Source organism: Myiozetetes cayanensis, unplaced genomic scaffold (assembly GCF_022539395.1).
Source record: "Myiozetetes cayanensis isolate MyiCay16 unplaced genomic scaffold, myiCay2020 scf2-11, whole genome shotgun sequence".
NCBI lineage: Eukaryota > Metazoa > Chordata > Aves > Passeriformes > Tyrannidae > Myiozetetes > Myiozetetes cayanensis.
Window position 1 is genome coordinate 3,053,331 of NW_026087411.1, and position 25,293 is coordinate 3,078,623.

General features: G+C 44.1%; 1 protein-coding gene across 2 annotated transcripts in view; it reads left to right on the forward strand.

Annotated features, from left to right (window-relative positions):
* The first annotated feature begins 6,995 nt into the window (after positions 1-6,995).
* The window catches only part of REL (REL proto-oncogene, NF-kB subunit), a 33,292-nt gene continuing 14,994 nt past the window's right edge, over positions 6,996-25,293 (forward strand). The window contains exons 1-4 of one of the 2 annotated variants that reach the window (XM_050315053.1): positions 6,996-7,113; positions 16,613-16,755; positions 19,429-19,577; positions 23,232-23,323. In XM_050315053.1, the coding sequence (XP_050171010.1) occupies positions 16,663-16,755; positions 19,429-19,577; positions 23,232-23,323 (334 nt within the window). In that variant the 5' untranslated portion in view covers positions 6,996-7,113; positions 16,613-16,662. Of the gene's footprint in view, positions 7,114-11,602; positions 11,721-16,612; positions 16,756-19,428; positions 19,578-23,231; positions 23,324-25,293 lie in introns of those variants that run through there. The other variant, XM_050315052.1, reaches the window with a different exon arrangement.

Sequence of the window (25,293 nt, forward strand, 5' to 3'; positions counted from 1 at the left end):
TTGTAGGTTCAAACTCAAATCTTGTTCAGCCTTAAAGGTCACTCCTGATTTCAGTGGCTGTGATGTCAGTGGGGAAACCCTGCTGCACTTTTGTGTGTCCTCCTGCAAAGGTCTAAAAACGTCAAACAAAAGCAAAGCCACTACTTAGAAAAGTTTAAGGCTACAGAGTAGAAACTAACCACAGGTTCTCTGTGACTTCTAAGCAAGACCTGATTTCATCAGCTCCTGCTTCTATGTGAACTTCAGTCTGTTCTCAGTCAATTTGTTTAGCTTGCATTGTTTGGGTTTTCAGCTACTTAAGAGCTTTTGTTGACAAACAAACCGTGGGATGATGATCTATTTGTTAAGTAATGGGTGCCACTGACACCAGTGTTTAAGGTGACTTCTTATCCCAAATAATTGGACAGAGGATGAAGGAGAGTGCCCACCAAAAGTTCCTTTTTTTTCCCAAGACTTTCCCTTACACCATGTCAAAATCTTTTTTAACACTTAATAATTCTTTATAATTTTTCTGAGAAGTTGTGGTTTGTTTTTTTCTTTTTTTTTTTTTTTAAATCTGCGTTAACAGATGAGGAATCTGAGGCGTAGAGATTTATGAAGGGTCAGACAGAAATTTTGTGGCTAATAAGCAGAAACTGAAGCCAAGTTCCCTGAATGTGTGAGGTTGTGCTGTTTGACCCTTTTTCTTTAGAGTCAGATAGTCTGTGTCTGCAGTGGGGATTCCCAATATATAACAGTTACTGTATCTGGCCAAGGACTATTAAAAGGACTCTGGTAACTATATCTAGAGACTAAAACTGACACCAACTACTGATTTTTTTATTTTTTAGGTTTTTTAAGCCATTGTATTTGTGTAAACCCGCTATTCTTGTTGGGTTTTTTTTTTATAAACTTGCAAATTAAACAGATTTTCTTTTCAGACCTTGACTTAAGAAGAAAAACAAACAAAAAAAATCACAAATCTGTTTCCTGTTTATTTTTGTTTCTCCACAAAAAAGTCCCACTAAGAATTTTAGCGCAACAGGCAGTGACATGGGACTGTCAGATCCAAGTTAACACCTTACTAAGTGCTGCTAGGTAAGTTCTTGTGTCTTACTGCTGGGGAATGAGTGAGGTTTGTAGGGAGAAATCCTAATAATTCCCAATAGTAGAACTGTAAAAAAAAAAGTGACATATTTTCTAAGGAATTACTACTCATCTCTACAAGAAAATAAATTAATACTAAAGGTATGTCCTTATTTTAATCAAAATAAGTGTTATGTGTGTGAACTGGTATATTGTTATATTTTTCTGAGTGAATGACAGAGTTTACAGCAAGTTGCTCAAAGCCATCTCCCTTGCAATACCTAAATGAATATTCTGTTTTGCAGGGCTGTGGACTTTTATCACTCACACAAAATTACAGTCAGCTCAAGTGGAAGCGTTGCCTGTAAGTGAGGGGTGTGATTGGGTTCTTGACTCTTAACTGTAGTGCTATGAATGTGTTACTGCCTGACCCCAAATTTAATGAGCTTATTCCTGGAATCAAAGCTTGTTCAGTGCAGTGAACACACACGAGGAGCATCACTCCAACACCCCAGAATGTGCTGTTGCTTCATGAGTTGCTTAAATCCCCTCACATCAAGGTGGAAGAAACACTCAGCTGAGGGAAGCTGACGTACCCCATCCCTTCCTTCAGCTTTAGGAGCCTGAATTTTCCCAGATTTCCCAAATAAAACTCTTGTTCAGTCTCTGCCTCAGCGTGTTACGAGCCAAGATGGAGACACCCTCGGAAAGGCAGCCACGGAGAATTGTGGCTCCTCTCCATCTCACTGGGCCAGGACAGGAATTTATGGAGATACCAAACATCTGTTCGTAAAGCAGTGCTGTGCACAAGGCACTGGGAAGCTCTGGCTTGGAAGACAGCCAGGATCTTTTGCAAAAGTTGAAAGAATTGTGGGTTAGAGACTTATGAAGAGGGAGGATATTGCAAAAGAGAAGTGGACAGGATTGCTAGAGCATAGAATGGCTATGGTTGCTGTTAAGGAGTGGAAAAACAACCCTTTAGTAACCTTTAGTTAAGCAGTGGCTGCTTTGCTGTGTATTGTTTTCATAAACCATAATCAATTTGGGTTTTTTTATTATTTCAGGAGGTTCTTGCCACCACCTTCATGCCTGGCACACCTGAGTCCTGCTCTGCTTTCCTGGCTGGAGACTTCTGCTTCATCAGTTGAGGTGAATCAAGTGTCTGTGTATAGTTAAGGAGCCAAACTCTCTGTTGAAGGGAGCAAAAATAACACTGTGTTTATTTACCCCAGGTTTTTTGTTATTTCAAATTAATTACAGGGATGTTTACGAGGCAGGGTTGTTGACCACACAAATATAGGTTGTTCATAATGCATATAGTCTGGGAGAAACTGTAATTGCTATGCTAAATGTAATTTATTCTGTGGTTCCATCCAGCTATATATTTAATTTTATTTTTCCATTCTTCTTCTAGGGGCACTAGTAAACATTCTTCCAAGCAGGGCTGGTAATGATGAGACAGTAATTGTCTGAGTAAATTATCCAAGCAGCTGCCTTTCTTTTTTTTGTTTTTTTTTTTTTTTTTTGTGTGTGTGTGTTCACTTCCTACATTTCTGGTGTCCTCTGGCATCAGAACAGAAGTAGAAGTTAGTCCTAGGCTATGTAAATTAAACCTTCTGTCTACGTTACAATTAAAAACATGCCAGGTCACATGGTTTCCACTTGACCAGTTGCAGCAGTGCTGTTTTGCAAATAAGGTTTTAACTGTGTTGCAAGTGTGAAGTCCTGAACTGACCAAGTCTGTAGTAACTGGGTCACCTGCCAGAGTTTTTTCTTTCTGTGATGTAGGTCATGGGAATATTTGCAGAAGCAAAAGTGCTGTAATTGCAGAGCTGGACCAGTCTTTATGTTGACATTGAAGCTCAAAGATGCACATTCAGGAGGCAGAAACAATATCATGTGTAATTAAGATGCACAAAAGGAATATGGATTCTAGTTTTAAAAAAATCCAGGAGTTAAGTGACGTGGATTTTTGAAGTGACATCATTGTTATTTAAGATTTATTTCCTAATGGGCTCTTTGCACCCCAAGAGCACAGACATTGCCCACTTGTTGGGGAAAGTGAATTAGCAGCAGCATCTTGTCCAGCTGATCCTTAAGTGTCTAACACTGGGGAAAAGAAAGCTGCAGTTAAAGAAACAATTCAGGAAAGCTGGAATTAAAGCTTTTTTTTTTTTTTTTTGCAGCAAGAGCTTTCTCCTGGCACCTGTAGTTTCACTTGGTGGGCCAGGTAAGCTCGAAAGACTTGGGGCAGTGAAAGTATCTGGATGTGAATCAAGTCTCGGTGCCAATTTCAGAATTGCAGCAGTCTCTCTGCAGGCTGTTCAGGGGTGGGTGTGGACCATAATGAATACTAATGAAGTGTGGTAGCTCCCTGTACTTTAGGCAAGTGTCTCTGCCAGTGCCATGGCCCAGGCTCCTGGAATCAGCCAGATAGAGAATTCACTCCTTATGGGACTATGCAGCGTCTGTGCTCTTGGGAACAGATTTGGGGTCTCTTACTGAACTATGAGTCTTTACTGTCTCAAAAGCTTTGAGATACTCTTAAATCTGGATTGGTTTACTCATTTGATTTTGCTGTTACAGGGTGAGGGAAGGTGGTAAGAAAAACTGAAATAGCTGAAAAAACCGAATTGTCCTTCAAAAGTCACAAACTTCTTTAAACCTATAAATTCGGCTTCTTTGATTATTTCTTTTTTTAAAAAGCAAATGATTATGTAGATTGACAGAAATACTTTGCAAATTCAAGTGGGAACTTTGGTCTCCATTTAATTTCTGTTATGCAGATGGTTGTTTGTGCAGGTTTCCTTTTAATGGAAGCTCCTGGGAAAGGCACAGTCAGCTGTCTTTGGCTACTTTTGGAGACCAGCTCAGGATACCACACAGGTCTAAACCCTCTGCTTTGCACATGAAAATCTTTACCCTCCTGTTCTGGAAGAGGCAGGAAGCCACAAGAGTGTGAGGGGAAGACACTGTGAGGTGTGCTGGGAAGGCAGAATTTGGGTGCCCTGTCAGGAAATCGCAGTGGTCACCACGAGGGGGCATTTTATTGAGTCACCACAAACCCAACGGTGTTACTCACAGTCACCGGGGCAGTGGCATCAAGGCCCTTAAGGGACAAGTTGTTGTGACAAGGAGGAGTCAGGGCAGGGGAACAGCAATCAGAGACTTTATTCCAAATGCCCCCCACTCCTTAGTTTCTGCTCTGTTGGTACTGGAGCCTGTGATGCTTGGCTTGGAACCCCTGGGGCTGGTGCAGTGCAGAAGTGAGGTGACAGATACCTGTCTCAGCCTCTGTGAAACAGATAATTCAACAGGTCGACTTCCAGCACTGCTGACCTGACTTGCACCCCAGGGTCTTGTTGGAGACTAATCAAAAGTGGAGCTGGGACATCAGTGTCTTTACTGTGTATAATTTGTCTTTTCTCCATCTGCCTGTTAAGGAACCTTTCCATTAAGCAGTTACCTTTTCTTTACATTCAACTTTATATATGACATTGCCCTTCTAGCCCTTGTTCTAATTAATCCTTCTTGCCAGTGGCTCTTTTCTGTCATCTCTCTCTTGGGTTAGGCCTTCTCCTTTCTCTGGTTCCTGCATGTACTTGCCAGAAGCAGCTTGTGGTAGCAATTCTCCTTTTGTGTCTGCTGTGTTTCCATTCAACAGGCTGTGTCTAAAGCTGTTATTTCCACTGCGCAGGGAGGGGGGAAAAAAAAATCTGTTCAGTTCCTTTTTCTCGATGCTTATTTTGCAACAGATCTCTTGAAGAATTCTTCTTCTTGGCTTATTGTTCCTTTTAATCAAAAAAAACCCAAGAAAAGATTGATATGTGTCTTCTTTACTCATATACAGTGAGTAAAGCAGGTGGTTATTTATGCAGGTTTTTAATGGAAACTCCTGGAAAAGGCACAGCCAGCCGTGTTTGGCTACTTTTGGAGATGAGAGCTCAGGATACCATACATTGAGTAGAGTACTCTACAGTAGTTTTTCCAGGCATCTGACGCTGTTCTGAGTCTCATGGTGCCTGACACATTCACTATACCTAAGGCATGATATTTCAGACAGAAAACCCAGAGGATGTTGTTTGGATTTTATCTGCGTTCAGCCACGTTAACATTCGTAAGTGGAAATGCTGCGCAAGTGCGTATTTATCAAATTCATTGTTATAGGAGAGGTTAGCCACAGTACTGATTACAAAACCCATGTCAGACTTTTCCCCAAATGTCCAAAGTGACGAGTTTTGCAGCAGCTGCCAAATGGAGAAGACTCATGTGAAACAGCAAACCCCATCGCTGTTCTGGGTGAGAAATCGGGGGCCTTTCAACCTTGGAATTCAGAAAGCTCAGGCCTAGTGAGTGTAGCCTTGCTAGGATGTTGGCCTTTTTTAATAACTCTAAATTATTTTATCGCAGCACAGCAGTAAACTGGATGTATTGGCACAGAGTGCACACAGCAGTGGAGATGGTTGTGGGTTACTCAGAGTTTGTGGCCTGCCTGCACTGCCTGTAAGATTTTGCAGGGTGAGGTGTCACCCGTGACACACAGCCCCGGGCAATTTGTACAAAGGGCTCATGTGGCTCCAGATAAGATGTGTAGGGCCAGTTTACAAACTGCAGGTTTGCTTTGCATGTGGAGGAGGACTCTGTGTGTAAACTTGTCCCAGAAAGGTGTTATGTGTTTACATTGGGCCTGGAGAGTGGTGTCACTCTCTGTCATTCCTGGCTGTAATCCTTTGACTGTCCAAGTCAGAACATCCACGGATCACAGAGCTAGAAATTAATTAATTCTCAAAGGAGCTATACCTGGTGGGGCTGTACTGAAACAATGTACCTTTTTACCTCTTTATTATTGGCTGTAGATGTGGTCTTTTCAGGTTCTTGAAGCTCGGGGTGATGTTAAGTAGCCTTGTAATGAAAACCTGGATGAGCAATTGTTGTCCTCTGTAGGTGGATGCAGTGGATGATGACTGGATGGTACATGCTGAGGTTTTGGGGAGCAGGGGAATTACTTTAGGCACACATTGCCTGTATATTTGTAGTATGTTACAACTGAGGTACTCTTAACAGCTTGCTGTTGCCAAAGGGACAATTCCCATCCTTCCTTCTGTTTGTTTTGTGGCTGCAGATACAGCAATTCTGTTGCTTCCCTTTGAGGCAGCAACAGTGATCTGTCTTGTAGAGGTAATCTATTTGAAAACAAAATCTTTCTGGGCAGAAAAAGGTGGTTTTCTGCTGTCTTAGCTCCTTATGCTCAACCTGAGCTCACCTCTTCCCTAAGTCATCTCCTTATGGCGCTTTTGCATCAACTGAATACCAACTGTGGCATAAGGAAGGAGTTTGCAGCTTGTCCATTGCAGAGGTCACTAATCAGCTTCACTGTAGCTTCACTATTCGGTGTTTTTCCTTTGCCTGCCAACAAACATGAGAAATTTCTCTCTGTTTTCCCTGTTAAAAGAGTGCAACTCCCAAACTGTGTTATGTGTTCATAACACTGGGATGAGGAGAAAGGAAGAGGAAACACTTGAGAGGGCTGGCGGAGAAGGTGCCTGAGGACTTCTGCTCTGGACACTAACTTTGGGAAGGAAGGAGAACAAATTAGAAATTTCAGAGAATTTTATCAATCTCTCAAGCTAAAAACACAGTGTTATGCTCCAGTTCCACGAAATTAATACTTTGTCAGGAAGCAAGCATCTCTGCCCAAATCTGTCTTCCAGAAACTTGTTCTAGCCTTGGTGCCACCGCATCCCTTCCTGCTGGCACAGTTATTCCTGTGATTGTGCGTGGAACTGGCTCAGTAAAAACTGAGCCAGCAGAAAACCAATGATCTTGTTTCCTCCAGGTTACTTTTAAACAAGTTCTCCTGTGCCTCCAAAGGAGCGCTTGAGAAACACAAGAGTGAGTTACCTGGAGGGAAGGAGACAAGGAGGAGGGACTGCCTTTTCCTGACGCTACCACAGTCTGGAGTGTCCGTGAAACTATCACGGTATTGAGTTTGGCACTCACGTAACCAGCGGTTCGTCCCCTGAAGAAGTTGCATCATGAGTGGATAAGGTAGAAATGTGGGAGCAGGGAAGTCTCTTCTCTGATTTATCTTGGGGAAATTGAGGCTTAGAGAATGAAACAACTTGCCTAAGAGTAGAGAGGCTGACTTGCCAAGAGCCAAATTCCAGCCTCCTGAATCACAACCTTGTGCCTTATCCACAATACCAACCTTTCTCTATTAGCATTTCCTTTCTCTCCACCCTGTTTTGAGGAGGAGGCGCAGTAGCATTGTTCCATGTCAAACAAACTCCAAGTGTGGTACAGGAACTGCTTCCAGCAGAATGGCTCCAACAGCCTTTGAGTTTATCATTAATCTGGAAGCCATGACTTCTTTGGGAATGGCTTCTGCATTAGAACCTTCCCCAGGACCAATAACCACAAAAGCTTTAACCACCAAGAGGTCTAAAGGTGCTTAAATAAGAGGGCTTTGAGATGAAAAAATACTTCAAACAAGGCTTCCTAAAGGCATAGAGGACTGGAAATTGCTAATCTGGGGAGTATGTGAGGCTTGAGATAAAGTGGACATCAAAACAGGACCTAACTTTATTCCATAAAGAGAAAAGGGAACAATTTTATTATTTTTATTGCTAGTATGATATACCTTATTCGGAGAGCCATATGCTGAAGCACCTTAGTGTCTGCTTAACCAGGCCAGTGACAAGGGACTTATCTTTGATCTAAGTCAGATAGCTGGGAACAGGAAATAAAGACTTAACAGTTTGCCTGTGCTGCTCCCCTGTCACAGCAGCTTCGTTGGGCAATGCCTGTGCTAAGCACCACCTAAAGGGCCATCGTCCTAGGCTTGTCAAACACCATGCCAGACGCTCAGTCCTTTGCTCCAAGAGGTTTTAGTGCTGGGTTTTGGGCTGGTTGGTTTTTTTCCTCTCCACTCACCAGCAGGCAGTGAAAAGCAGGAGGGGAGGACTTGTCTTTGGACTCGCCAAGTGGAGAAAAATGGCATATTAAAGCACTTGCTTTAACGGGAAGACAGGAAGTAAAGCGCTGGATCAGACTGGCCTAAAAATTCTGGTATCTCACCTGCCTCGGGCTATAGCCAAAGTCAGCTGACAAAAACACTGGTGATGCACCTGGCTCCTGTTATGCAATGCTGGAGGAGGGGAATTCCATCCTGCTTTTTGCAGAGATCTGCATATACCCGAACTTATCACATGTTCTTACACTTCTTGTCAGCTGCTGACGAGGTTTCTGTGATTACCAGAGATCTCCTGCAACCCTCTCCTTCACATCACTCTCCTGGGATAATCCCTCTGCCGTAGATTCCAACCACAACAGGGTTGATTACGTGGAGTGGAGGGATCTATCATTATGCTTGCATGATTTTGAGTGAGGCCTCTTTCACGTGCTTGGGTTTCTGCCTTTTACTTGGGAAGGCTTCTGGGTTTCCATAGAGCTTTCCCCTAGTTTAGGAACATGAATGTTTTATAAAACAGCCACGCTGGGCTTAGGCTAAAAGATCCTTTTGTCCCACTGTTGTGCTTTTCCCTGGGCATCAGCTTAATGCTGGAGAGAGTAAAACCATCAAGAAAATGTCTCCTTTCACACTGTCCTTCCTCCAGTAACTTTGTTCAGAGGCTTCCTGAGCCAGATCTAATCCCTGCATATTCCCATGATGGGAGCTTATAGATCTTACACAGTGAAACACTTCGTGTGCTTGGCTGTCCTGTCATTTTATTGAAGAGGGAAGGAACAGGGATAAAGTCCTGGGGATGCTATAAGAAGTGCAAGCCACTCACCTTTTCTCTTAAAAATAAAATCAAGCGGCAGTTTGTACCACAGACGCTGGTGTGGATGTGAGATACCACCCGAATTTCAAACATGCAGTGTCAAGGATTATCTTTGAGTAGCCTGTTCCTGCAAGCCCTAAGACTCAGAGTTCAAAAGAGCTGGGGAAAAGTAGGGAATGTTTATTATGTTTTAGTCATAACATGGGCTTTGTATTGCCTGGAATACTGCCCTTAATTTCACATTGGTTTAGATCTATACCCTACAATAACCACTTTCCTTCCATGTAAATAAGTAGTAGATAGTTCTGTTTTGAGCTGCAGCGTTTCCCAGGTGCCTTGGTCTTCTGTTTATTCAGTAGTGTCACAGGCTAGAGAATTAGGTGGAAACCAGGGATATAAACTGTATTTAGGGAAGCACCTAAATTCGTTCTTCCTGAAGTGCCACACTTTACTTAACCTGAGATTTTTGCAAACCAACCTGAAGATAAGGAAGGAAGAGCGTTTGGTCGCTTCATGGGTGCCTATCCTGACAACTTGCTTTACATCCAAACACAAAACTCATATCTGCAGCTTCAGCTAGCCCAGAGGAGCAGAAAACCCTTTTCCTTTTAAAAAAACCCTGTCCAGGTCATTCCTGTGACCTGCAGGATGCCCTCAAATCGGCAGCATTTCTCCAGCTGTTGGCATCTTTGAATTATTGCTGAAAATGCAAGAGAAAAGCATCTACCCTGCTCTCAACCCCCAGCTACCATCTTAAGAGTGTTTTGTTTGTGGTCTCTTTGTCAGTGAGCACTTTAGGGTTATGTGTTGAGTGAAGTTTGATTTAGAACATTAGAGCCACTTTCCTGCTTTATTTTACATCATCAGTCATAGGGAATCCAAGAGATCTTTGAAGACATAAAAATCTAGTCATAATTCCTCATGGTTTTAGGGCATTTCTGGTTTGTTTCTTTTGTGTTGGTTGGTTCTTTTTTTCTTTTATTTTTTTGGTGGGAAGTAAAATGAAAAATCATGTTCTTCTGGCAAGAAACTAACCCACTACCATAGAATTATCATAATATCTAAATAATGTCGCTTTTCTTCCCTTTCATCATCTAGTATTAATGTCACAGACATTTTGATTATCCTTCTTGTCACCTAGGATTCCAATCTTCCAATTTCAGTTATCAATTTGACAGGGATTTACCAATCCTACCATTGATGAAGGATAAATCTTAAATCAGGAAAGTTTTGCTTGCAGGATGGAGACAGATATTTTCCATTTATAGCAAATATGATGATAGTTGGGCAGAATATAAGGTTATAAAGAAAAGTCCTGTTAGGAGATGGACTACAAGGCAGGAAGAATAAGAAGCATCGAGCAGTGTCTTTTGCTTCTCTACCTGTGTTGGTGTGTGAATTTGCAGGTTATAGAACAGCATTTTCTGCTGTGGTTCGTTGCTGTACGTCCCAATAACCTTTGCTTTAAAAAAAGGATAGGGAGAAAAAGAAACGTAAAAAAAAGGTACCAATTTTGGATCTTTTTCAAGTGCTTTTTGAGGCTTTCTTTGGTATTTTATTTATTCCTTTGTCACGAATACGAGTCATTTAACTACGTGGGCAGTGTGTTCCATTCCCAGAGTAAAGACTTACTTAAGAAAAGCTTTAAATTTTGTTGCTAAGTGCAATCTTGCACCACAGATAGGTGTGGCCTTCCTGTTCCTTTGTGTTCCTCTTTTTACAGGTGTTTTTTAATCCCCCCACCCCTAGATTTGCTTGTTTGTTACTGACCCCTCCACCTGAGCCAAAGCTGGGGCTCTGGGGTTATTCCCAGTGTCCAACTCCTTCGCTTGATCTCTCTGTGTCAGGGCCAAGCTCTGAAGGCTCCGTAGGTTTAAAGTCGATCACTGTGACTTAATCAGTTTGCTGAGTAGTTTTTCCTTACCTTCAATATTGGTCTCTCCCCAGTATGTACAGCTGTTATTGAATTAAAACTGGGGTGGGAGGGGCCTTCAAAGACATCTCATTCCAAGCCTCCTGCTTTTGGGGCAGGAGCATCTTCCACTAGACCAGGTTGCTCTGAGCCCCATCCAGTCTTGCCTTGAGCTCTTCCAAGGGTGGGGCATCCACAGTTTCTCTGGGTAGCCTTGTTCCAATGCCTCACCACCCTCACAGTAAAGAATTTCATCCTAAATATCCCATCTAATCCTGCCCTCTGTCAGTTTAGAGCCATGCCCCCTTGTTCTTTTACTACAGGCTTTGGTAAGAAGTCTGTCCTTGTCCATCTAATAAACCCTGTACTGGAAGGTAGGGGGCTTGGGATAGTATTGGAAGGCTACAGTAGGGTCTCCCTGGAGCTTTCTCCAGGCTCCATGCAGCTGAGGAAAAGATGGATAATGAGGGAGCTGGGTCTCTTGGGGCTGACAGAGTGGTAAATTGGGATGTCGGGAGTGCTGTAGGGATGCTGCTGGAAAGAAAGAAGGGTGAGGGTATGGATGGAAACCGGCTCCAATTCTCTCTGCTGTGCCCTGAAATCAGCCGAACTGAACTTTTCCCTTTGCACCTCTGGCTGCCGGGCAGGGCAGGGCCGGAGGCCAAACTTCTTGCTGCCGCTGTGCCGGAGCCGGGGGGTTCTCAGGGTGGTGTTGGGGGGCACAGCCTCTCCCCGCTGCCTTCGCTGCCGGGCGGGGCGGGCGGGCCGCGGCGGGGGCGGGCGGGGGCGGCTCCGCAGCGCTGCGTCCGCCCGCCCGCCGGGAAATTCCCCCTGAAAAAGGGCGGCGAGCGGGGCCGGGCCGTCCGTCCGTCCGTCTGTCTGTCCGTCTGCCCGAGGTGTGCGGGCCCGGGCGGGAGCCCCGCGGCGCAGAGGCCCGAGCGGAGCTGTCACCATGGCCGGTGAGCCGGGGATGGGATGGGATGGGATGGGACGGGACATGGGGGGGACGCGGCGGGGAGCGGGGGAGCCCAGCCCGCTCCGCCCTCCCTCGCGGCTCGCCGTCGGTATTTACGCTAAAGAAGCGGCGGGTTGCTGGCGTGAATAGCGACGAAATCTTACAAGGCTGTTAGGTTTCAAACGTATCTTTTTAAGTCTTAAAGTCGTGCTGTTAAAACGTCCGGGTTGTTACATGCGGGTCTCGTGTCTGGGGGATGCTCGTCTGGATCCTGCTCGCATCGGGACTCGGCCGTGGGAATGCAAATGAATGAGAAACAGAGATGGCACAAATGCAGAGTAACGCAGATAAGGGATCGTGCTCTGAGTAATTACAACAAAAAGCGCAATTAAGTTTCTTGAGGCTAAATTAAACCGGGTTTGTCATCCTTTCGGGAGGAGTCTCTCTGGTATCTGTCTTAGGGTTTAAGAAAACCCCCTGAATTTAAAACTTGTCGACATTAATTAGAATAGCATTTCTAGGGAAAGCTGCTTTCCGAATTCGCAATCTGGGTGTGTGTGTGTTCTGTTCCCACGTAGCAAACTATGAACTTTCACTCCTGGTAAATATATAGGTGTGCTAACTATCAGCACAAGGAGAGAAAACAACCGGCTTCGTACAAAGGCATCTTTTAAACGTTACGTTTGATTTTAGAGTGGCAGAACTGAAGCAGGAGATAGCAGTTTTGTTTTGGTGGGTTTTTTTTTGATTCGTGTCTTTATGTATTTGCAGTATAATTAGGAACCAGATAAGGAATTTTTCAGCGGGGGAAGTTCATAACTTCCTGGTACTAGCTTGCTTTTGTAGTTGGCTGGTTTTTGTTTTTTTTCTTTTGGTGGCTGTTTTGTCATGTAATACGATAGTAAAGAGGAAGTTCGTGAGCAGTTTTTTTTTTTGTCTCTGTTAGAATCTATGCAGTTTGTGGACCCTTAGGTAGATGACTGCTTTTAAAAATCAAATCTTGTTGATGTTTTCAGTTGCTTTTGCTTGAGTTGGAATGTGCCGTAACAAAGCTTCCACCATCACCTTTTTTTTTTTCTTTTTTTTTTGCCTGAGGTGTTGCAGGAGGTTATAAGTGGATAGATTCTTGCTTATTAGAAACCAGCGATGTGGGGTCAGTAGGGATTTGTGCAGAGCAGTGACATCAGAATCGAAGGGCGATGCTTCTCCCATCTGTGTCTCGCTGCAGTCACCGCGGGGCAGGAGGGTTTCGGGTGATACTTTCACATCTTCCACAAAGACCCGCAGCTGCTCTGCTTTCACATGCAGATGTTGCTGGAGAGTGTTCACGGGTGCTCCTGGTTGTGCAAGAAAAACACAAATTGGGCAGTTCCTCCCGAGCAAAGGAAGGAGGCAGAACATTGATCCTACTGTTGCTTTGCGTGGTGGCAGCATGTCACACTTCCTCCCTCGTGGCACAGGCTGTGTTAAACTTGAAATCATCCTGGGGAGATGGAAGTTTGTTCCGAGTTTTTGGGATTGTCTTTTTGTTTCTCTTTCCATTGCTCGAAGCAGATGAGAATAAAACACCCTTCAGTCCTTGAATGAGCGAGGATAAGCTGGTGGAACTCCTGGAGCTGTCACTATTTTTACCTATTTTCCTTGCCGAACTCCTGGAGCTGTCACTGCTTTTACCTATTTTCCTTGCATGTGTAACCAGGACACTTGATCTGCTATATTCTCTTTAAAATTATATAGTGTAGTATTCAAGGCACAAGGAGAAATAAACAATTTGACAACAAGAAGAGCAGGAGGCAGGTTGTAATGTGTAGCACAGTGTTTCTATTGCTAGCATGTGTATAGGCAATTATAATTAATTACAAAGACAAATTAAACTCTTAAGCACTTAGGTGAAGGATTAGCTAGACTTTTTTTTTCTTTTCTTGCATTTCAAGTGCTTTTTGGAGTAGTTGTGGGCAGGCAGGTAATATGAGTAGCCGTGCATTTCCCTTCCAGAATTAGTGAGAGTTTGTTTTTTGACATAGCTTTTATTTGTTTGACAAACACAGCGAGACCTGAAGAAGACGGGTCTGTAACAGCGGTGGGGGAGCCAACAGACCTCTGTGTGTCAGAGCAGATCGTGAAATAGTTAAGCCATGCCACTTGTCAAGCACATTTGCTGATTTACAGAAACAGGGAATGCCGGACAGCCCTCCAGTTGGCTGCAGAGTGCTGATAATGCCTTCGGCTCACACGGACACTTCTCAGCGCTTCCTCTCTGCACAAAATGTGATGACACCGATAATCACGGCGGAGATGATAACGTGATTCTTAAACAGAGCAAGAGGGAACCAAGATAAAATGAAGTTTAATGTTTAATCTCCAGAGGCTGCAGCGTCACTGAGCTTTACTTTCCCACAAACACACCTGGCTCTTAAGCAGTGGGTTCGCCTTCAATGACATTCGTTTCGACCACAGCCCTCTAAAGATCACTGAGCCCAGGGTTTTAAAATAAAGTGCTCTTAATAGGTGAGGGAAAAAAAAAAGCCCTCTTAAGCAAGTATTAATAGAATGTGAAGGGAAATTACTGGTTAGAGCAGCGAGAGTTAAAGACCTCAAGTGATCGCACTCCGCTGGAGTTTTGAACGGTGAGGCTCTGGCTAGCTTTGACAAATACGTCACGTCTGTGGGTGTCCTGCACGTCTGGTTAGCAGCTCTGTGAGCACGAGAACCTCCAAGCACCATGACTAGTAGGCTCTTTGCTGCGATTTTTGTCGTTGTAGCCTCGAAAATAGATTTTTAATTGAGCATTTGGGTGCGTGTCTGCGTTTGTGGCGTGCTGGGCTACGTAAGTACCGGAAGGTGAGGTAGCTCTCTCTCCTCGATTGTGTGATGAAAATGGGAGGCTCACTGATAGGCAGCAGGCACTCCTTGCTGCTGGCTGAAGTCCTCTGTTGTCTGGACTGCAGGACTGTGCTGATAAATGCAATAGCCTAAGCAACTGGAAGTGTGAAAGTTAAAACAGCCACACGCAGGTGCGTGAGCACGGTTATGTGAGGAGCTCAGACTTCTGCTCTCTCTGAAACCAGCTTTACATCATTTCTAGGCTTTTTGTTGTCAATGCCTGTCTCCCGTGCCCTTTGCTGGACTTGCTTATTTTCTAGACAGAGAAAATATGCAAAGCTTGTCTAAAGAGAGTTAGGTAAGAGCTGGGAAGTATCTCAGGAGAGGGACCGTTTTCCTGAGTAACTGGACCTAGAGTAGTGGCTAATATGTATTTAACGTAACTCATGGTTGATGTTAAAATCTATTCAATGGGAGGCGATCAGTTTAGAAACTGGAGTTGGACTGAGTGTTAGAAGGGTCTGTAAAGAGTCCTGAACCACAGTTCTCAAAGGCTTTGACCAAATACAGCCTGGAGTGGAAGCGCATTGTGTCTGTGGAACAGGCGTTTGGGTTTTGAGGAGGCAGGTGTGGTTGAAGATGATCCCAGCCAAGAGCTGCTCTCTCACTGCCGTTCCACTGCTGGCTGTAGGTGTGTGACAGCTAAATGTGCATTCAGGTCAGACCGAGGTGACGTTTTGGGGAGGTAGTTCTTTCCATCCCTTCTCTGCTTCTCTTGATCGCTTTATCTTTTAGGTTATAATATTTTCCTACTTTGGGTACGAACTGCTGCAGCGCTGGAAATGTTTTGTGACCAGCAAATCCCAGGCATTAAAGTTCAAGCTTTGTGTTGGCAACGGTACCCAAACCATTGTAGGTGCAGCACAAGAGAAGCCTTTATTAGGGAGTTAAGATTGGAATCCGCCTCTTTGCCAAAACTTGCGTGCTGTGGACTCACAGGCTGTACAGACCTTGGGCAAAAGGAAGTAAGGGGTTCTTTTACCCTTTTAGCACTTTCAATATATTTAATAACTGTTTTGCTTATTTAAGTTGAAGTCCAAGCGCCTTTTTTTTTCAGTGCTGTGCCACAGGATATTGCCTGTCATGTTTGTTTGTGATGCTCAGCCTCGCTGGAGGAGGATGCTATTACATGAAGATGACAGAGAGCTCAGTAGACATTTCCATAAGCTACGTTCTTCTGATCGTGTAGCACTGTGATGATTCAACTTGGACAATATTTACTTACCCTCTGTTGTTTGTTTTTCACATGCCATCCCGCTGTTGTCACTGTTTGATTGACTGTCCTGTTTGATGTTCTCAGCAAGATCTGTTAAATAGCTTGTTACTGTCTGGCAATAAAACATCACTTGAAAAGTACTTACACTCTTGCTCAGTTAGTGTCTTTCTAACCCCCCATTTAAGGGTTCTGCTGGCTCTTATTCCCGTCTGTCACTCGTGTTTCCTGAAAACCTCTCTTTTGACAACTGCCCAATCGTTTTTCTGAGCTTTCATTGTCTGGGGAGATACTGCAACTAGAAACCAGCCCCGTGGGAGGTGGGCAGCTCAAAATGCAGAATTCAGTACGAGCAATCAGATATTTTCTGAGCTCCCAGTGATGATATTCAGCCCAGTAGGGTGGGGTATTTTTTGCATAATTTGCATAGTTTCTGCTGCGCTGTAATAGGGACTAAATCAATTCATTCTGAGAAAACATCTTCACTTTCAGAGGACACTTGAGAGAATATAGTACTTGACAGTACCTGTACTTGGAGAGGACAGCTGTTCTTAAAACTGTATTCTTAAAAATATCAACCAAAATATCAACCTCAAAATAATTATTTGTTTTCTGTTGCGTAAAATCTCCTTTCATCAAACATCATCTTTCATCATTCATCTGCTTTCATCAAACATCATCTATGATGGTTAAGAGAGACTAGGTTCTAGATGGGAGTCTAGAAATTCCAATTCTTGCATCTTCTGCTGCTTTTTAACCTCTACTGTGTCCTAATGTTGAAAATGTTTTGGTTTTTTTAGGTGGCCCTGAGCCCTACATTGAAATATTCGAGCAACCCAGGCAAAGGGGAATGCGCTTCAGGTACAAGTGTGAGGGAAGATCTGCAGGCAGCATTCCAGGAGAACACAGTACTGAAAACAATAAGACATTCCCTTCCATCCAGGTAAATACCACTTTTATCCGTGAATTACCATTCCCACATTAACGTGGTGCTCGTAGCTATGTGTTGGACTCCACACAGTAAATACAATGCTTTTCATCTCACGGGTTCTGTGATTCTTTCCTTGACATGCAAATGGAGTTGCAGGAGAGTGGGAAAAGAGTTACTTGCTCCTGGTCATGAAAAGATTCGCTTTCAAATTTACCAGAAGAGAGGTAGTTTAACAAAGTGCTGCTGGAGAGGGGACTCAGTGAAGTGCCCATGGTTTGGGAACCATTCATTAGTAACTTTTTCTGAACTCACGTTTGCTCTCCTTTCTTACGTGTCTTGGGGCTGGGTTTATGATTTGGACTGCAACATGAATTTTGGGAGGGCTTTGAAGGAGTTTGCCTACAAAACCTGGAAAGGCTTTGAAAAGCTGCTGGGCACAGCATGAAAGAAGGCACTTTGTACGAGGAACGATCGCCCGGGATGCGGCCATCGGGCTCCTCGGAAGGCGCTGCCGTGAAGCGTGTGGAGTTTGAAAGGGGTACAGAGCCTAAAAATGAGCTGAGAAACAGGGATCATGTGCTCAGAGAACCTGCCATGATGAAGAGTTGGGTGGCTGTGTTATGGTTCAGTTGGGAAATCCAGAATGAGGGGGTTCAGAGGAGCTCTGATCGAAGCAGTAGGGACAGTAGAGGTGGAATGGAAGCACTCTGGCAGCAGCTTTTGTATGTGGGGCAAAGGGATGTGCTGGAGACCCTGGACAGGTGGGGTAAGAGAGAAGAATTTCTGGTCCCCTATTCAAAGCTTTAAGTTGTCAGTGTTTCCTTGATCTCTTCCACTTGGGAGAAAGTCTTTTGGAGATGAGATTAAAAGAGATATAAGTGATAATATAAATAGAAGACTAATATAAATGGGAAGTTGACAGCATTTGCCATCTTGCAGTACCTCAGTGCCCAGGAACAGAAGCTGTGTACCTGTGTTTGCAGTGTGTGCCAAGTAGAAAAAAATATGTGGAGCTAAAAGTGGAGTCTCTGGAATCACAGCAGAAAAAGCACAGATACAGAGGATGTGAAAAGTGAAAAATGTGTGATGTTTTAGGCTGAGGCATAAAAGCTCTTCAAGAGGGAGAGTTTGAGAAAGAGCATTGCTAGTCATGTGTTGAGCAGCAGAGTCTCTACAACATAAAGCAACTGTGAAGCTGGTGTAGCCCTGGAGCCAGAATTACCAAGGGAGGATGCAAAGAAGAAGGTTGCCCCTTGACTATCACAGTGCCAGATTTGGTTAAGGAATGCAGGAAATGGAAATCTGCCAGGCTCTCATTTTTTCAGCACTCTGCCAATTGAACAAGGAGCTGTGTAGGCTGTTGGCAAGACTAAAAGCTTGCACAGACTCTCAGCCTAAATCTGTGTCAAGCTGAACAGGCAGTGTAAACCCCTGGATTCCTCTGGTCTTGGACTGTGCTGCCCACAAAGACCAGCCAGAACCCAGAGGGGAGATGGGACAGGGGTCGGTGACCTCGCAATCCTGGCAAAGTTTGTTCTTTTTTAAAGGTGACTATTGATGACAGAGCTGATTGTTACCAATAGCAGGTGATTTCTAGGTGAATTCCTGCCTCCCTGAAGCCCGTAGGAGGCTTTAGTGCTGATTAGGTGCCAGGGGAGTCCCCTCTAGAGGTGGAAACATCAATGAGGATGAGAACAGAGGGGCCAGGAAGAGATTAAATTTCGTGGTGCGGTTATGAAGATGAACATCAAGGAGGAACTGGAGAACCAAAAGCAGCTAGATCAGGCTTCAAGTTCAAGGGGCTGGGTGTGAAATGAGGGAGAAATGATGTAATAGCTGAAGAAAGTGAAGAGCAGTGGAAGTATTAATATTAAGGGTAAAAAGTAACAGTGGATGAAAGCTGAGAGGAGCCAAACTGGAGGTTGAAAGCCGACAGATGATGGAAGCTACAAGAGCACAGGTCAAGTCAAAGATCTGAGATGCTGGCTGAAAAGGCTGTATGATGGATCCTTGGATTTTCAGGAGGAGGAAAGAAGGGGCTGAAGGAGGAGAACTGGTAGTTACAGGGCAGGGGAAGTGGAGGAGGAGAGCTCGCCTCTGCACAAACGTGTGCCCGAGCAAGTCTTGTCTTTGCTTTCAAGTTGTTGTGCGTCAAACAATTTAGGCCAAACTGTTTTTCCTTCTTTTTTTTTTTTTTTGTTACACTCCCCCACACTGGGTGACTTCACTGGTAGCTGTCAGCACCAGGCTGCTTTTATCCACCTGAGAAAGGTGTGTTGAATTAGGCTGACGAGTGCTGGGAAGTAGGAGCTTGAGAATTTGGTACTCCCCTGCTTGAATTGTAAGGTTGAGTATTCATCTGAGAATTAGTTGGGGGAAAAAAAAACCCACCAGCCTCAGAGGGGTTTGTGTCATGCTGTGTCTGTTAAGGTCCTCTTTCACTGCTTAGTGTTCCATGCACTGGTAGTATCCTTATCCCTGAGGCTTTAGGAGTTTTTTCCTAAGGTTTTGGAGGTAGACTTGTTCTTCAAGAAGCATTTCTGTGCGGTCCTCTTTTTAGCTCTGGTGTTTCTCTCACAGAGTATTTCAGGATGAAATGTGTTTTCTGTTACGTGTGGGAGCTTTCGCCTCGATATCTGAAATCTGGAGAGTATCTTGCTAATTTTTTTTTTTTTATTTTGGTAGATTCTGAACTATTTTGGAAAAGTCAAAATAAGAACCACGTTGGTGACCAAGAATGAACCCTACAAGCCACACCCTCATGATCTGGTTGGCAAAGACTGCAGAGATGGCTACTACGAAGCCGAGTTCGGGCCAGAGCGGCGAGTCCTGTCGTGAGTAATGGTGTTGCTTGGGAGTTTGATGAATTATGCAAGTGATTTGCTGATCTTGTGTTTTAAAACTCAGACCAGTGATTAAAAGAGCAATTACACTGCTGTCTTTGCTGTAGTTTACTAATTCATCCCAGGGAGAGGGCAACTTCTTTGAAGTATTTCCTCCTTTTTCAGCACCCCACACGCGCTTTTTCTTTCCTGTCACCCTCTTTTTTAATTCATTCTCCCAATATCTGTCTCCTTTTCCTTTCTCCCACTTAGTTACTTTTTTTAGTCTTGCTCAGTAACACATCTTACTCTTGAGGATGACTCTTTGCTACATGTGAAAAGGGTGAGTAATAGAATGGGTAACAGTGTTAGAATTAGTACTTCAGGGTGCTGAGGGAAGTTCACATCTTCCATGGAAATTATATCTGGGTTTTCTGGAGAAAGTCTGTACTGCCTGACTATCATGTAATTTAGAAGGTAGTGGTTGTGACACATCTAGAAGTGTGTTAGGAGCTGTCACTGTTGTTGCTGTTTGTTTGGGTTGGGTTTTTTTTTTTGAGTGAAAATACAGATTCTACTCAGTCGCTGCTGTGTAGAGCAAGTGTGCAGGGGAAGGATCTGCTTGTGGACACAGTAAAGAAAATTCAGGCTGTATATAAGATGTGTTTCTCAGTTCTGTTAAGAATATCTCAAATACAGTTGTATTTGATGGCATTTCCCGTAAGTTTACCAAGTCCTGTATAACAAAGTAAAAGCAGAATGAATGCAGCAAATGTGGAGTGATTAATGCCAGAGAGGGGAATTTAGAACTGACAAGCTGTTTGTGGGTCACAGTTTACAATGCAGTAAATTTGGAGGCAGGCTGTTGCTGTGGGGTAAACATAACTGAGCTGGGAAGAAAATCAGGTAAACATTTCAGTGTGTAAGTGGCTCTTACACACAGCTCTGAGGCCGCTGGGGTTCTGTTTGTGCCAGTGGAATTACTCCGTGTTTAGTGGAGTTTAGTCAGTAGGACTCTATTAAAGGAGAGAGCTAAGACACATCTGTTTGAAGGTGGTGATTGCCTGATGGTGACACAAACAGTGGAGATGCTTCTCCAGCATCCAGCCCGTGCTCCAGGGATCTGGAATGCGCTGCAGTGCGTTCTGGTGGCTCAGAGCACGTTAAATATCCAAACCTGTTGAGGGACCTTGCACCTTCCCCTGACCATCCATTCACCAGCTTCCCCTGTGTCTTCTCAAATGAAGCCTCCTCAGCCAAGGTCAAAGGAAGTCTGCTGTCATAGCCCATCCCACTTCCTCCCCTCAGCCCTGTGCCTTCTCATCCGAAGCAAAAGAGCTGGATTGCTTAACACCTTTTCTAGATTTGTGTTACGTTCACTGACTGGAAGACACGGATGATTGCTTTTCCTCTTGGCATTTTCTTGCACAAGGTTAAATGTGTAAGCAAGCCTGTTAGAGAGGCCATTACAATGCCAAAAAACGCTGGGATGTTCTGCAAATGTTTATTTGCAGATTTTGATGTAATCTCCGTTCTTTGACACGATGCCACGTCTCCATTTCCCTTCAGGCGCTGGTGCTTGTTTGCTCTATCCATGAATTCTTCTCAATATTAGGGTGTAAATTTCTTACAGAACACTAAGTGTTGGCTACTTTCCCTTTATTGATAATGTGAAACTGTCAGCCTTGAGCTTGACATTGGAGGTGGGAGGAGGCTCCAGACATTCCCTTTGAAATGTTTCCAGCATCGGTACACTCATTTTTTTAACAAATCATTGGTTGCTTGAAGATGAAAGAACAGCATGATCCATAATTGGATCTGGATGTTTAAAGTCATTTTCCTTTTTGTGGCTGGTGACTCAATCTTCACATTCTTCTCTTCAAGTCCATGTTGGAGAAAAGCCTCATCCCATACTTAGTGAGCAGGAGATGTCCTCCCTCACTGGTGCTTCTGGCTCTTTGCTCCTACTGGGCATCCCAAGTGGAGCAAAAATCCAATTTTTTTTTTTTTTCTCTTGGTAGAAGTAGGATTATTCATCACAGATTTTTGGGCTGCTCTGACTAATTACTCTGCATTGTGCTGTTTAAAATTCCCCTTGTTTTAAAGTTCCCAAAGCATTCTGTTCTGCCTGTGGAACAGTGATCTTTGTACTGCTGCCCAAATTCAATCAGAGCCCTCCCCAGCCGAGACATCAAGGCAAGAGTTTGAATGTTGGAACTTGTGGGGCTGCCTGTATACTCAGATTTTTACTTCCTAGTTTGCTCTCTCTCTCTCTACATGGATGATATCATAGTTTTTTTACATGTTTTTAATTTTTTTCTCTCTCTCTTCCTACTTCTCCCTCTGTCTTCTCGTTATCTCGGCTGCTTCCTGTCAGCTCACGTCGATGTGAAACCCCACGGCCCTGCTGGGGTTCTCAGAGTTCCTCCTGTGGGCCCAGCCCTCTGCTTAGCCAGAGTTAAACAGACACTTTCACTGTGACAGCACAGCTTTAGAAAAACATTTATAACCTCAGAATTCTGGGCTGCTGAAAAGCCTCATTCCATCCACGAGAGGCTTTGTTTGGGGGTATAACATGGACGCTGTCATGGGCTCTGAAGATTGTGCTTCAGACAATCTCTGGAATACGCTGGATGTTCTGGAGGGGGAAAAAGTGATGTGTGGTGTGATCAAGCCCTGAAAGAATCTACTTCCTACAAGAGCAGGTGGAAATAGGGTTGGCCATGGAGGTGCAGTCCCAATCTTGGCTGTCATTCCTCTGGTGAACAGAAGTTCTGGAAGTGCAGCCTGATGGCTGAGGATTTGGGAACCTCTGAACAGAGCGTGTTGGGCATAGACAAGGGAGTTTTAATTTCCTTAAACTTAATGTCATGCCAGGGTAGTCTCGTTCAGGAGGGAGGTGTTTGGAACGAGGAGGATCTTTAGGTGCAATAAGGTGGTTTTATTGCTAAAGCAGAGAAGGTTTATGGAGTTTCAAAGGAAGGGAAATGGCTGGTACTTCTGGAGAAAGATGCCTGCTGGCACAACCCATCTTCAGAGCTTTATTGTCACATCATGAAACACAGATTTTTTTTTTTTTAATTTTTTTTTTTTTTTTTTTACTTCCTGCTTTACATCCACTCAGCTTTGATGATGTCATGGTTTTTCCATGTGGGAAAGAGTCAGCTCGCCTGGGACTCCCCCCACCTCCTACATCAGGGTGACCTGCACTTTTATGCAAATAAGGAAGAGCTGCAGCTCTTCAGAACTTTTCCATAACTGTGGGAGATTTAAAAACCTGTTTTGACCTGTTTAAGAAAAAAAAAAACCTTTAAAATAGTGTTTGAAATTTACATTCCCTGATAAAAGCAGGACAGCAAATCCTTTAACTAATGCAAATTAGCAGGATTATTGATTACAAAAATAATTGTTGCTATAAATTGCCTGAGATTGAGTATATAACTTTTTAATCACTGTAAAAAGAGAATTTCATTTCAGTATTTTTCACTTCTGTTTCTGCCCTTGCTTTAGGAAAAACAGCATCCCTGCTTTTCAGATCTTCTACACCCTTCTCAAAATTCAATTCTTACACTGTATGTTACCACACTAATCAACATCAATTAATTTATTTAATGTTCTACGCTGAAGATGCTACTGGTTGCTGAAATCCTGCCACATGTGCTTCAGTTTTCAGAACTTGGGCATTCAGTGTGTGAAGAAGAAAGACCTGAAGGAATCAATTTCTTTACGAATCTCCAAGAAAATTAACCCTTTCAATGGTGAGTGGAAATTAAATCAGCTGGTTCAGGGTGGTGGTGGGGTTTTTTTGTCCTATCCTACCTTTGCTTTTGTGGTGGAGCTTGATTTTTTTTTTTTTCTCTTTTTTTTTCCCCCAAAAAATCTCTTTCTGAGAAACAGCCTTCCCCTTCTGTGTCCCTCCCAGTCTTTTCTTCCCTGTCATCACACGATGAATCTATTTGGATAGCAGCCTTGTTTTTTTATTACTATTTAATTTTTTTAATTCCAAGCAGCAATCTTGAGTGGCTACTTGGACAGAAGGAGTGGGATAGCAGCAGAAATGTTTCCTGGAAATGTCTCCAAGTGTTTTGGGAATCGAATTCCCCAGTTTTGGCAGGGGTGAGAACAAAAGGCTGAATTAGCATAACTCTGCAAGCGACTTGAGCCAGTACAAATCTCATTTGCCACTGTCCCATCTCTCCTGTTGCTGTGACCCCTCAGGCAGTTCAGGGGGCTGAGAGACCTCTTGGAGTTGCCCTTTGCTTGATTTTTTTTACACCGTGGGAGCTGGTCCAGGCACACAGGCCAGGTTGGACGGGGCTTGGAGCAGCCTGGCTCTAGTGGAAGGTGTCCCTGCTCGTGGCAGGGGGTTGGAAACGAGATGATCCTTGAGGTTCTTTCCAATCCAAGCCATTCCATGACCCTGTGACTGGTCTCAGTCAAGTCTGAGGCAGGTTGTGCTGCTGCAGAACCACACCTGGCAGGATCTCCTCACAGGGTTTTGTTTGATGTGACGACTGATCTGTGGGCTGCTCTCAAAAAGAGTCATCCTGCTCTTCCCTCCATCCCTGCTCACACACTCCCACCACTTCCCTCACGCCACATGGACCCTGTGACCACGTGGGGAACAGACCCAGCAAGTTGCTCCAATGGAAAACCAGCTTGGAAAAAAAAAAAAATACCCCCAAACTGTTAGTTCAGTTTTGTGAAGGCAGTCATGTATTTGCTTAAGTGTGGCACGAGCTTGGAGATTTTCCAAATACTTTTACTTTTTTTTAATACCCACAGAATTCTGGCTGTATTCAGGTAAGATCCTTCTTGGAGAGAGAACAGCTGGATTTCTGGCTGGCTTTAAAGTGTGCCTGAACTGGGACAGAAAAAGAAGTGTGTTGAATTTATTACAGAATGAGAAATGTCTTAGATGTTTTTCCTGACTTTAGAACAACCCCACTGAGTCAGGTTGATGGTCCTGATGACCCATCTTTGCAACTATCTTAGTTATGATAACGAGTACAAAAAATAGCATCTGTTTTGACACAAGTTTAGTTCATTGGCACAATTTAAACAGTTTAAGGGTTTGAATTATGTTGCCTTGACTCAACCTTGATCAGTACCTTGATTTCAAACAACAAAAGGGGAACTCTGCTGTAGAAGGAAGTAAAGTCTTACAGTTGTTGGCACTTAACTCCACACTCGCAAATCATTTTTGGGCGATTACAGCAGGTTGTGCTTGGTAGCATCTGGGCAGATCCCGGGATGCTTCCTGCCAGCCCAGCAGTGGAGGAGGCCACCTTCCTGCCCCTGGCAGCAGGGGACAGCCTGCCTGGGTGACACACAGGGCAGCACCCTGCTCTGGGCACGGGCTGAGCTGAGAAGGGGCCGCTGGCAATCCCCGCCTGCGTCATCGCCTCTCGGCGCGTGTTCGTGTGTCAGCACAAAGCAGAGCCACTGGGGAACAGCCTCCAGGGCAGTCCCACGCTGAGCAGAGCCCAGAAAAGCACGGGAATAAGGTCTAATAAAACAGGGCTAGTGACAGGAATATTTTTATGTGTTTACTTAGTTGATCAAAACAGGACTTCATGAGCAGCACTCACCGCAGTGCTCGCTGCTTGATAAGGTTGGAAGTTTTATGTATGGATTTAGTTTGTTTTTTAAGGTCAGAGAAGTGTTATGTTCCCCAGGATTGTGCAACTGTGTTGTATCCGTCCTGCTTTGTGCAGTATCCTCTTCA